The following is a 13,692-nucleotide window of genomic DNA, read 5'->3' as shown; positions in this document are numbered from 1 at the left end:
ATGCAGGAAAAGAGTCTTAACCAAAGACAAAATGGCAAGCTAAGTTTTTTTCAAAGAGACGGCCCGCGCGTAACGGCACCCTAACGCAATAGGAGTTTAATTGGAATCACGCGAACGTTAATTAAGTATCGATTGCCAGCGCTAACGAGGCGCGCATCTTTATTAACTCTGAGAGAAACGTCATTATTCTCGAGTACTGCCCTAAGCACACAGACGCGATTTCTTCGCGACGCGAGTAAGCAGAAAGATACAGCAGCGAGGAATCCCTCGGAGATTTCAGACGCGCTTTTTACTTCTCTCTTCACGGCTTTCCATGGGCGGGGGGGCCTTTGCTTACTCGCGCGTACGCGGCCGTTCTCTAAAAGGTCAAAGGGACCACGTCCTCATCTTGAAAACATTAATGAGCTGCCTGCCGCCGACGATGTACAGCGTATGTACGTCGCTGCGCGCTCCAGGATGCATACGTCTTTCTCGAAAAGGCGCGGCGCATCGAGGTAGTGCGGACGAGAATCGTGCACAGCTGTGCAGGAAGCGTACGGAAATACCTCTGGATTGCGAGTTTTTCGAGGGTTCGAAATTAAGAGAAAAATTCATGTAAATGCGCGCCCGAAATAGCCTCTTTATCGTACGTAAAAACAAGCTTCAATTTATCTCAAAATAAAGCAACAATTTCAACAAAAATTCCAACATCCGAGATGAGAGAACAAACGTATCTCTCTTCACTAATTAAACGCCACTGGAAAATTTGCAGTACAAAATTGAGATATTAATTGAGATTAGCGGATGTTCCTTGATCGATACATTTAATATTCGTTCGAGTTGATACTCAAAGTTTCTTCTTTTTTTATATTACCTCGAATAAGCTCGCCAAAATTTCAAGGATATTTCTCCATCGTCTAATAGACGAAGGAGAATACATGTCGGACGACATGTGTTGCACGTACGCGGACTAACAGGGTCTATCGACTATCGCGCAATTTAACCTGCTTCGAAAGTTCCGGCCGATTCGCTGCAAAGCTGTCGGTGGCACGCGAGCGAACGCGGAATTCCCCCGTCGGGAGAGAAACTCGTTTATCAAAATACAGTTTATCCGAGATTACAATGATCCGGCGCGTGTGCGCGGGCGTGCGCCGCCGCCGTTGCAGTGGATAGGGATTATTTAGAGGAGCCATAAATACGCTGCGTTTAAATCGTCCGAACGAAGGAAAGCGTAAACGGAAAAATGTTCGTTAGAAAAAATTTCCGAGCGAGAGGGACAAAAGCCGCTTGTAAAACGATTGAAAAGGAGGGGGGACTTTACTTTGGCTAGGTGAAAGATAACGTTTCCGATTGATCTCGTTGACTATCCGAACACGAAGCTCGTATCCATTTTTGTTCGGCGAACCGTATGAATGACGTAAGAGCGGAAGTCAAACATTGAGATTGAAAGGAATTGATACCATTAGCGTCACGCTCCCGTATACTGATACGCGTATTGCATATCTGAGAAATTTCACAGATAGAAAATGATGTTACGAAGAAAAGTGCTTCGATTCCTAACATTGGATTTCGCAAATCTTTTTCGAATTCTCATTAATGGGACGAGCCAGCTTCGCATAGGAAAAATTGAAAATCTTGAAAGATCTTGTTGAAAGAGCCCTGATGATAAATAATTTAATAATAATAGATTCTAACGAGTATTGCTAGAAAATTTCAAATGAAGGGAAATTGGTAGATGTTATCAACGTGTCGCAACGTATAATTAGAATATTCCGTATCCGACTACGGAACATTCTCTTTATGTGTCATCTATATATCGTAACTTTGCGACACATAGCACGCCATGCGACTTGTATGTGGAATATATTCGCTCTACGAAACATGTTTCGAAATACGTTATGATCAATACTTCACATAGTTTTGACGCTTTACAGTCCCTGCAGCGTAATTACGCAGTGATCGCATTATAACGGCCACACGCGGTACACTATCGATTATCGATGCGAATCGCGTTAATAAATAAGCGATTTGCGAATTGGAAAACGCACGACCGACCGGCGACAAAACCGTACTTAAATCGGCGAAGCGCGACGGCAGAGCGGGCCGATAAAGCGAAAAAGGAATATGAGAAGAAATGCATCTTTCTCTCTTTCTCTCGCTCTCTTTACCGTGGAATTGTTCTAGATTTATGAGCTCCAGGAGTTCAGCCATTCAAATTTTTCAACCACTCCTTCTTGCCTCGGCCGCGGGCTCTCCACTCGACGAGGCGCAGAAGGAAGCCGATATAGAAATGGAGGGAAATAACTTCTCTCGCAGAACGGCAGTGGTGGTGCATCGGATATTGATGAACTCTAATAACGTCGATATAAAAATTTGTAATGCCCGTCTGGCTGCTCGATCGTTAGCGTAAAAAATTGCGTCGCTGTCACAGTGGATCGTTAAACGAAGGTGCATCATATACCGCATTCAGTTTGCATTGTGCTACCTGTTGACAATATGTCTCTAGAATTTAGAGTCCACTTTTTTTTCTTGAATTTATCACAAAACAATTACCGATCAATCCGTAATTACTACTCAAAATGTGTATTTTTGTGCGTAAAATCACGCAGTCACTTTTTACACATTTATATGCGTGTAATTTTTGTACTTTTTACACGCTCAGACGTGAAATTTAATATTGATACACGTCTGAGCATACATAAAAAGTATAAAAATTACACGCAAAAAATTAATTCAATGCGTAAAAAGTGACTGTACGTTTTACACACTTGGATTTGCAATGTGTAATCTCGACAATTGAGCACAAAGCAAACCACAGGCACATTAAAATTCATTTAAAACCAATTGCAAAGATTTAATTCCAAATCCAATCGATAAATATGCCGTTAATAATAAAAAATATCAAGCAGGGCGGCCTCGTATATTCTCGATATACTCCAACTCAACGCTGCAGATTCCCATATCTGTGTGCTCTCTTAATAGCAAACTTCGTAGTCGCGCTTTGGCGATAGGAAACGCGTGAAATAAAACTATCATTAAAAGTTGCCGAGCCGGACAAAAGTTATAATACTGCGGTAAGATATACTTTCGCTGAGGAAACTTCACCAATACATTCGTAACACATAATTCTAACGGTGCGCCAAAGAAAAAAAAAAGATTCATGAATAAAAGATACACGTTGACACAGTCCACGCTTTTCCGAGAAAGTCTCTCGAGAAGCATCTCGTCGCGATTATGCGAAGTTCGGTTCTCTGACAAAGATTTTCTCATTTTGCTGTGGTATAGTTCCATTAAAAGAATTTTCAAACAATGTAGAACGAAGTTGGAACAATTCGAAATGGCTGTTAAAATTATTTCCAAGAAATGGACAACTAACTTTTTTCCTTTTCACACAGACGGTACGATTTTGAGTCTCTGTTCTACATTATGTATATTGTAGAAGATGAAATAGAAGCACAAATTTTAATTTTTTTAATTCATATTTACAGTACATTTATGTGGCAAAGTGCAGCTAAATGTGTGGCCATATACAGCTAAATAATTCTTAATTAAGGACAGCATAATTATACACGACATACATGTCGACATACATTCTTGATTGCAAAGGGGCGAGAATTCATTACTGCTCACTAATTTCTGTGGCTTTCTCTTAATAATAATAATAATAAAACTTATTTACAGCTAATGTAGAGTGACTTTTATTGCTGTTATCTTGTCTCATCTGGGAGTGGGGGAGGGGGTAACTTAATTGCTTAGTGCTTTTTAGAAATCTGATACCAAGGTTATAATAGACATTCTCTCTCTTTTTCTGTCTCACTCCTTTTTCCTACCTATACCTCTTCTGGCTTAGCATAGAACGGCAATAAACGTTTTCTCTCTCCTTGTATCTTATCGACAAGACTCTTCTTGGTATCGCCCTCTCCGCAAAGCTCAAATTACGCAAAGCCAAAAGAGTTGCTCTCTCGAAGGCTACCGTAATATATACATCAAACTTGATCTCAGCGGATTGCTCCTTGAAAATCAGAATTGAGAACGTATATATAGTTTCGAACACTACTCTCGAATTCGCGTTCTTGACATTACCATTGATTTATGCACGTGTGTTACACACCACGCTACCGTGTGTGCACGTATTACAGACGCACGTACCGATCTGTATCGTGTATTGGGTGGAGTCGCTCACTCGCTGCACCACGATAATTAGCGTACCGGTTCGGTTGCATTGAGATGCGCTCGAGCTCGGCATAGCATGCTTCGAAGAGGGAGATGAAATGAACGAGGCATTAAAGACAGTGAAGAAGGAAGAGAGAGGCAGAGAGGAGAGAAGAGAACAGAGAATGGAGGGAGGACGAGTTACAAGAGGCAGACTTACAAGAGAGAAAGAGAAAGATAGAGAGAAAGAGAGAGAGGGAGAAAGAGGGAAAGCGGTAGTACCGGTTCAACGTGTCCTCGTCGAGTACTTCGGGGCACGTAGGTAGGTAAGCGTTGTCTTACGCCACGCTGATGCTAGTGCCACTGGATACCAAGAGTATTCCCGACCCGGCTATTTTCATCCATTTATCGTTCGCCAGCGCGTGACGGAAAACCTCGAGCTTTCTTCAGCGGGGCTTCGAAGAGCGAAATTAATCGCGCGTCTTTGCAGAAAATTCTCGATCGCTCGTTCTGAATGATCTCGTTCCAATAGAAAGAAAAAGCGGAGTCGTTTGATGGGAATTGACCAAGAATTGAGGTACACGTTATATTGTGTTCCCAATTTAAAATGGATCATTTTAAACGACGGTTATATATCAAAATTAATTCTTTACGACACAAATAAATATAAAATTCTAAATATTTTTCGCGTTTCTCCATTATTTTTTAAATATTCTATAAATTGCTAGTATTTCTATGTAATTTTTATTCAACGATCTAATTCTTAGATCTTTAATAACTTATATAATTTTTATTTGACGATTACGATGGTGAAAAATATTCGAGACACGCAAGAGCATAATTTATTTAATGTAAGCGTTCTTCAATTTTAAACGTTTTTTACATCAAGAAACGACGGTTTAGCGTAGCTCGAGAATGCAAAAATACGACAGCGTATACTCGAAGGATATATTAGGATCGTCAAAGCTTTTATTTCAGCTACGTGGCGGATCTTGCCGGAACGATCAGGAAAACACCACGTGTCGGATGAAATATCGAACCTTTTATGCACGAGGGTTTAACAGCGACATATGCGCGGGGTGCATATACGCGTCCCCTCGCGTCGCGGCGCCATGCCACGCGCACGGCGCCACTGGATACGTTAATTCATATAATGGCCCGCTATTCCGCCCCGCATAGGAACCTAATTCAGGTGTAATTTTCCATCTCGCGCGAGGTATCAGCCCTCCCGTGCTACTTTGCCCTTGCGTTAATTAAATTATCGCGCGACACGCCGGCACAAAGGCAAAGAAATTAGTTCCAATTTGAGCTGATTCACGGTTAAGTCTTCGGCCGCGCCGTCTAGTCAAAGTGAGATAAGAAAAGTCTCCGGGCCTAATAGGCCTTCGGACCATCGGCCGTTATCTCGGGACGTAAAGTCGTATCCGAACGAGAATACGATATCCCCCGCGGCGTTATCTCGCGACCGGGATTTATACACACACGAACACCCACGCACCTACGTTTATCACCGAGTTCAACTCAGATTCCCATCCACTTTTGCCGAAGAAACGGCAATAACGGTGGCAGCGTCGCGATATCCAATCTCTAACTCGCATCTGACGTCTACGAGGATTTACATTCGCGTTTCACGGACATTTTGTAGCGCGTCGCACGCCGCGCCACCCCGGACAGATTCGAGCCGAATTTTGCAAATCTCGTTAAATTAGATTTCACACTCTACATGTTATACTTTGAAAACACAGAGCCGTTCATTCAATGCATAATGGAAGCAATCAATACGAATATGAATAACGTATCAAAATTAGATATTGGAAAATCGGAGAATTCGTCGGATTAAATTATTAGTTAACTATGCATAAATCATTTTTCTTTCAAATCGGCGAACATTTTGCCGCCGATGATGCCCCGTTTTTACACGAGGATAATGATTAATCGTTTTTATCGACAGGACTTTTAGCGACGCTGGGATTCACAGCTACAAGGGAATTCTCTCGAGAATCGATGATATGTTAATGAGGCGATAAATATTTATGCCGTGCGAAGGCCAGTCCGCGATTGTTACGGAATTATATATAGGAGTGTCATCTGTATTAATAGTTAAGTTGCGGGAGTCGGAAATTCGCGTGGAACAGACAGCTCCTTCACGGTCGGGCGAATTTTTGACGATCGTAGAAATGAACGGGGGAAGGGAGGGAGAACTCTCTCGGCGAGGAACTCGGCTGGCATATTAAACGCACCGCCTCCAAGCCGCGCGATAAACTTCGGAAACGGCGCGCGCCGCTATACAATAATTATAATGTGCAGCTAAGAAACAAGCTCGCGGAAATTAGAAGGGAAATGGGCCGCGGTAATTTGAAAATGCAGTCGTAAGCCTCGAATAACTTCGGGCGCTTGAGATGCTACTACTTTGCGCGATGCTGTACAATCTCGAATCTCGGAAATTGCTGCGAGCTTTTTCAAAGCCTCGAGGCCTTCCATTAATTCGGCGTGTTAATACGGGAAACGTGCGCATAACGAATGTCATAACAAATAGATTACTGAGGCTCTTCGTTCGTTCTTAACGCCTACGGCGTTTACTTCGCGGTCACGTTGAACGCCGCGAATTATGCATGATTCGCGCTACAATAATCTGATATATCTCTTTGGTACGCACAGAGAATAGAGAATAATGTGGACATCTGGAAGATACGCAATTTGTTTTATTAATGAGAGGTTAGCTTATTGACATTTGTTTTTGATACACGCTTGTTTGGAATAAGATCAATGTTTAAACGATTACCAGTGCAATGCTGTACCTACATTCTTCTAGCATAATACCTTTTAAGGGAAAATCTGTTTTTCTCCGCAGTCCAAAACTGCTGTGCACATAATGGCTCGGTGATATTTAAGTTACACAATTATGTCGGTCGGGAAAAGCATTAGAGTTCTAAAGAACAATCTTGGAAAATAGTGCAAATTTTGTTCCTCTGCACTGTTAAATTCATAAATGTCGAATTCTACCCAATTTCAGTCGTTTTTATAGGTCGCCATAACAATGAAGTTAAGCAGGATAACTATAAAAATGCTTCATTTATTAGATAGGATATTTACTAGGTATGTTAATAAGGACTCTACTTGCTTTGAAACTAAGCAATTTAATCACAGAAATAAATTAGACGAGGTTGTTCCTTTAACTATTATACATATTTTATGTAAAAATAATAAATTCTGACACATACAGAAGTTAAAAATAACAAAATGTTAATTAACTCAAGAAATTGATTTAAATTTAATTCATTAAATATTTAACGGTATAACCTCACTTCTGTAATCAATTGAAAAATATTCTGCTGAAAATATGGTACATTTCAATAACTATTGAAGCACTGTGCGACCTTATTCCAAACAAGAGTAAAATTCGTAAAGTTAAAGACAAATAGTAGATTAAATTTATAAGCTCGCTTTATATGATAAGTTACAAGAGAATAAAAAAAAACAATTGAAAGAAAGAAACAATCAAATATTGTACACATAATTTTAAATCAAATTATGGTTCGTATAATACAATTTTTTCTCATTCTATAATTACATTTACAATTATTATTTGGTACATAAAATTACGAAACAGAATTCTGTCGTAAATTATAGATTGTGTAAAACGAATTCTATTAATAAAACAAACAACAATGTATTTCCTAGGTTTCTGTGTTCACATTATTTCGTCCATTCCCATATATTGTAAAACTTACATGTTATACTTGCAGAAAAACAAATTAAACGGAAACATTTGTCAAAAATTTGTAATGTCGGCCATTTTTAGCTAAAAACAAGAATCATATTGCACGGACATTCGATTGCGAAATCTCGTTGGATTCGCCCACTCACGTTGTTTTTGACAAACGCAAATGTGCAAAGCAATTTTTCGACGCGTCACTGTGATAGCTACGAAAAAATCTAAATGTACGCAATACGCAACCCCTTCTGCCCCTCTTCCACTCCTCCCCACGTGTTCGCGTTTATCATTTTCCGTCACTTCTTCGTTCCCCGCGCGTATAAACGCTTGCATTTCGTTTTCCTTTGCGTGCGCGGCATTAACGTCTTTGACACTGCGCCGCACGGTGCACTTTAAGCCGCTTTAAACTTGCGTTCGCGTACATGATGCAACGATGCCACAGAAGCCTCATTGCCATCGAGTGTAATAATCTAAACGCGCGAGACACGCACAGGTTTCGATTCGAACCCTGGACGGATCAATTCATTCTGCCCCGTCACTAAAACCACACCGCTAAGAGCTAAAGGGTAAAGAAGAAAGAAAATCATTTATTATGTACTCTTGGGAGCATGTCTCCTAATGCCCGGTTTCACCAGCAGATAAGTTGCTGGCGGATGAGTCTATAGAATTTCCTTTTGTGATAGTATTGATTCAGCAAGAAAGGCGAATACGCTTATATTGTTGGTGAAAAGAGTTAAATCCACAAACTGCGATAGAGAGAACGGTGAATATATAAATTTATTGCGTGAAATAACACAAAGAACTATCGAAAACGGATATTGGCGTAAAACAATAATTAAAAAATCGTAACAAATATATAAATATATTAATACAAAGAAATAATTATTGAAAAACAACAAATCAAATTAATAAAAAACTAGTCACTAGCAATAAATTGTAATATTTTAACTAAAGTACAACCATGAGAGAGAGAGAGAGAGAGAGAAAGCAAAGTAGAAAAAAAGAAAAGTAAGTGAACGAGATGAGAAGCAAGTTGAAAAAGAACAACAATCTGCAGTAACTCTTCTGTCCCCCCCTTGTCCTTCGTATCGCTGCCACCGTTCTTTTTCTTTGACTCCGCTCGCGATACCATTTTCAAGCTTGCAGGGAGCTACATAGCAAACGGACTGAGAGACAGGCGGATAGGAGCTGCGACGTTTATTATTAGGTTGTAGGATGCAGAAAGGATTCCACAGTGTGTACGAGACAGTCGCGCGATTGATCAAATAAACGAAATGCACCGTGTATTCCGATGCGTTAATCCGAGAATCGCTATTTCGAGGAGCAGAAGCAAGTGCAGCGCGACCATATAAAAACAAAAAAAAATGCAATGCGCGCATCATGCGACACGCATTAAATCGCGAGCTCGTCCAAATGCAAAGCATGCGCCGAACGAGGATTACGAGGATTAGTATGTTCCACGGTCAACGGGAGTTTATGTATTATGCATCGGAATACGATAGGAGGCGTGATGCAAAAAAGAAAGGGCGGATCGAGAGAGAGAGAGAGAGAGAGAGAGAGAGAGAGAGAGAGAGAAGCATCTTCGCGAGATCTTAGCTTACGATATCGGTGATGTTGCATGGAACGCTTTCAAGGTGCGCGCCCCACTAATGTACCTTATGTCACACATTATCAATTAATTTCGTCATCGTCGCGCGTCTTCGTGATAGCTCGGGCTTAATCCCGTAAAGCGGCATTAGCAGCGGCGAGCCAAGTGCCGCGCCCCCCGACCTGCGCCTGTGAATTTCATATCGAGCATTAACGGCCGTTTATTCATCGTCTAATCTTTCTTCACGCCTCGCCGCTTTAAAGTCCGACAATGTAAGTACGCATAGTTTTAAACTTCTCGAGACGGAACTTTCGGGACTTTCGTATTCGCATTAGCGGCGCGCGATGCGAATGCCGGCGGGCGGGTCTGCCTTGCCTGTGTGCGTATGCCTGCGTCGGTATGCATTATTACTAGTTACATGACGTAGTTGCTACAATCTCGAAACTTTGAGCATGAAACTTTAAATAGAAATTAAACACGAGAATACTAATGGTGCGGGGCAACACACATCCGTATTAAGACTATATGCGCGCACGTACCTTTAATCTGTTTCATCTGGAACGTCTGGGATTCGCGGTAGCACGGCCCAATCTTTCGCATGTAATTAAAACAGTTCCGACGTAACAATCGAATAATTAATTTTGCATGCGCGGCTGCCGCCGAATCAATTACGGCTCAACAACGACAGGAAAATGTAATGCGACGTATAAATTCTAAATATCAAATTTTCAAATATTAAATTTCATAGTAATAATAATAATAATTACTTTTATTTATCGCGCGACTCTTTACCGCCTTGCTCATTCGCGCGGATACTTCACCGATTGCATTTACGATAGATACAGCAGAGATTCTTAAGTCGAGTGCCGATGCAGTCATCTTGACACAAGAAGCTCTTGCAATCTTGCATTCGTGAAAAAAGTGCTACTCATCTTCGAAATATAATTATTGTAATTGCCGTCATCAGATTTCTTGCGTGATACGTATAACACGGTGCTCCAGAGAGTTCAGAGTGACAAGGATATTGATTTTTACATCCAGAAGTTGGACAAACAGAAAAACTTTTCCTTCGGCAAATAGCAAATCGCAAAGTGGAATTTTTGATTACTATTACGGCAATCAAAATATAATGACATTTTGATTCGCCTAATTATACGTATATTTATATGTATTTTCATATGAAAATATTAATTTAATAAATTATAAAATATGTATAAATATATAATTATTTTGGCATACTTTGGTTGTTGTCCTAGACGACCTAAACGGTACCATAGACGATCATCGTGAACATCTTACGATTGGAATTCAAAATTTCGAATTTTCAACAAAATACCGAAACGCAAATAAAACACTTCCAAACCGTGTACTATAATCTATCGAATTGTTAACGAAGTTGTTACGTTCATAAACGGACGTCTATTTTGTTATTCATGAAAGATAATTAAATAATGTTATTGCACGTCCGACTCGAATAAAAATATCGCGCAAAGAAGACATTTTTGAATCGAAAAATATTCAATTTACAAACGTTATCACCGATGATAATTGTCATTAGTTGCTCGTGCTTAATTGTTTACGGTAGGCAGCGTTGTATTCCTACACGATCGACAATATTCGGATGTCGAATAAATTAATACGGAGACTATTTCATAAAGTAACAAATCCACTACGTATCGAAAGGCCCGAATGTATATTTATCTTCTTCCAAGTGCAAACATTTTTAAAAGATTTTAAACAACGCGAACAGACCCGCGGTCATCAATAACGTCGTTCTTGCTACGGTTTTTTATCGAAATCATATTGACGCAAACGGTAATTCGATGCAATTCGTTTCTCCAAAGGTTTCGCTCAAAATAAATACACGCGCACACGATATTTTCCTTCATAGAACTTTCCTGATGTAAAATCGAACGTCATGAATAGAAAGAGAACAATCGCGTAAACTAGCGATCTCTATTTGCTCTCCCGGATGAATAGAAACGGAGTTGACGTCGCGTTAACGAGGAGTTGGCGCGTAAAAAGAAAAGTGTCGGGTTGCAACGTAAACATAAACATTTCACGCGAAACCATCTGATGTGCGGGGGAGCAAAAAAAAGCCGAGGGAAACAACGCTCGCGAAGGGGCGCGTCCTTCGAATTCCTCGCGCACGGGGCTCGGAGCTTGCCGGCAGGCAGCTGCACGTCGCCGTCGCACGGGATCGCGCGACGCGACGAATTATTTATTGTAATTATTCGGAGAAGAAGGAAAAGTGTACGTTTGACTCACCGAGCGGAGCATGCCGACGGCTGCCGACGTCCCGACGTCGTCGTCGTCCCAGGCGTTGGTATCCTCCTGGCCGAGGTCACTAACTAGAAGAAGCCCGTGCACATCACCCATGATTCTCCCGGCTGGCGCGTTTTCACGGCGAGAAACTTACTTCGTCACACTCTGCGGGGGCCGTTGCGTAGCGCTAATACTACGGGCGATGCGCGTACACACACGGTCGCGCGAGAGAACGAGAAAGCGAGAGGAGAGAGAGAGAGAGAAAGAGAGAGACACACACAAAGAGGAGAGAGAGGAGAGAACGCGGGCGGAGGACGACGCGAGCAGCAGCGGCGACGGCGACGACGGCGACGACGGTGTCGGCGACAGCAAGGGCAAGTGGTAGTGCGGCGTAATGGTGCGGTGGCGATCAGGGCGGATGCACCGGGTGCCTCGTCGATCATCGCGTCATGTCTCTCGAAGCGTGGCGGCCGGCCGCGGCCGCAGACGACGATCCCGAAGCTGCATTCCTCGCTGGAGGAGGCTGAAGTTAGCCGCTGGTGGTAGCGCCGCTGCTGGCTGCTTCTCCTCTTCGTCCGAATAACTCGCGCCGCGAGTTCGCCTCCTCCTCATGTGTCGCACGCTCGCGATTCGAGTCCGCTTCGAGTTCGGCGACTACGTACACTTTACACGTCGTCGTCGCCTGCCCGCTGGAGGACGGAGACGATGAATTTCGGCGACGGCGGCGGCGACAGCGGGGCGTCACTCACTGTGTTTCTACGCTCTCACTACTCTCCAACACTCTTCTGCACTTTCCTCTGTCCGGCACGCTCGCACTTTCGGCGAGACGGCGCGCCGATTTACGCGAGCTAGCGAGTCGCACAAATCTCGGAGCGAAGGTCGAGAGAATAACACCGCTCTCTCTCTCTCTGCTACATACACTGCTACGCACACGACACACGACAAGGCGAAAGAGAAAGAGAGAGAGAGAGAAGAGAGAAGGCGCGTCCACCTACTCCACACGTAGTAACACGATGAACCGCGGAAAGCAAACTGTGATCCGCCGCACGGAGTCGGACGAACTCGGAGCTCGGAGCAACGTACGTGATGGCGCCGCGGCAGGAGCACGACTGAGAGCGCCGCGTCACGCCGCCGACGGTACTACGCCGAGTCAACGGCTCGCGGCGTTACGGCGACCGATGGAGAGGGCAGAGGGCGCGAGAGAGAGAGTGAGCGCGTATGCGCGACAGACCGAGAGAGACGGAGCGAGAGAGGCAGGAGCGAGGAGCGTACGCGTGTGCGAGTGGGGCCGCGCGACATATACACAAAGGCGACGACGACGACGCGCGCGTATACTGTGTGCCTCACGCGATAGGCGGTGTCGCGGTCCCAGGGCCGCACGGATCGAGCTACGAATCTCCGAAGGGGAGAGGGTACGTGTATGTACACAGATAGCGCTCTCTCTCTCTCTCTCTCTCTCGTATGGGGGAGGCGAAGTTGCACACGTTTCCGAGAACGAGTAACACTTGACTTATAATCTCGATCTCTTCTCCCGACGCGCGGCTCGTTCGCTCGACGCTGATAATGCGACGACGACTAATTTCGCGCAATTCGCAGATCCGATAACGAGAGTGTTGAAAGAGCGAGAGCTGCGATTAAATACGAATCGCAAATTCGATCGAGTCTCACTCGCTATTTGCTCACCGAAATTCGCGTTCGATAATCCATAATGTTCGTGGCGATCTTTCTTGTCCTATGCTGAACGGATAATCGTCTCGAAGTCCGTCTCGTAATTAGTTGACCGATAACCTTCGGATGTTGTTTGCTTAGAACGGACGACAAAGCACGTCGCACGTAGATTTACGATACCTTTCGCAACGATGACGGACAATTTCTCACCGTTCGGACGAGCGTCGCGTCTGCCGTGCGTTGTACGTCCGCCATGATTGCCTTCCCTCTCGCGATTTCGCAGCCAACGTCAGATGAATAAGTTGTAGACTATTCGCGCGTCTTT

At 43.3% G+C, this 13,692-nt stretch overlaps 1 protein-coding gene across 1 annotated transcript in view; it reads right to left on the bottom strand.

Annotated features, from left to right (window-relative positions):
* LOC105193176 (insulin-like growth factor-binding protein complex acid labile subunit) overlaps window positions 1-13,692 on the bottom strand; it is a 207,146-nt gene extending 193,454 nt beyond the window's left edge. The window contains exon 1 of the mRNA XM_011157533.3: window positions 11,703-13,692. Coding sequence (XP_011155835.2) covers window positions 11,703-11,813 — 111 coding nt within the window. The 5' untranslated portion in view covers window positions 11,814-13,692. The remainder of the gene's footprint in view (window positions 1-11,702) is intronic.

This window comes from Solenopsis invicta, chromosome 10 (assembly GCF_016802725.1).
Source record: "Solenopsis invicta isolate M01_SB chromosome 10, UNIL_Sinv_3.0, whole genome shotgun sequence".
Lineage (NCBI taxonomy): Eukaryota > Metazoa > Arthropoda > Insecta > Hymenoptera > Formicidae > Solenopsis > Solenopsis invicta.
This window is presented reverse-complemented; position numbering and strand designations above follow the sequence as displayed.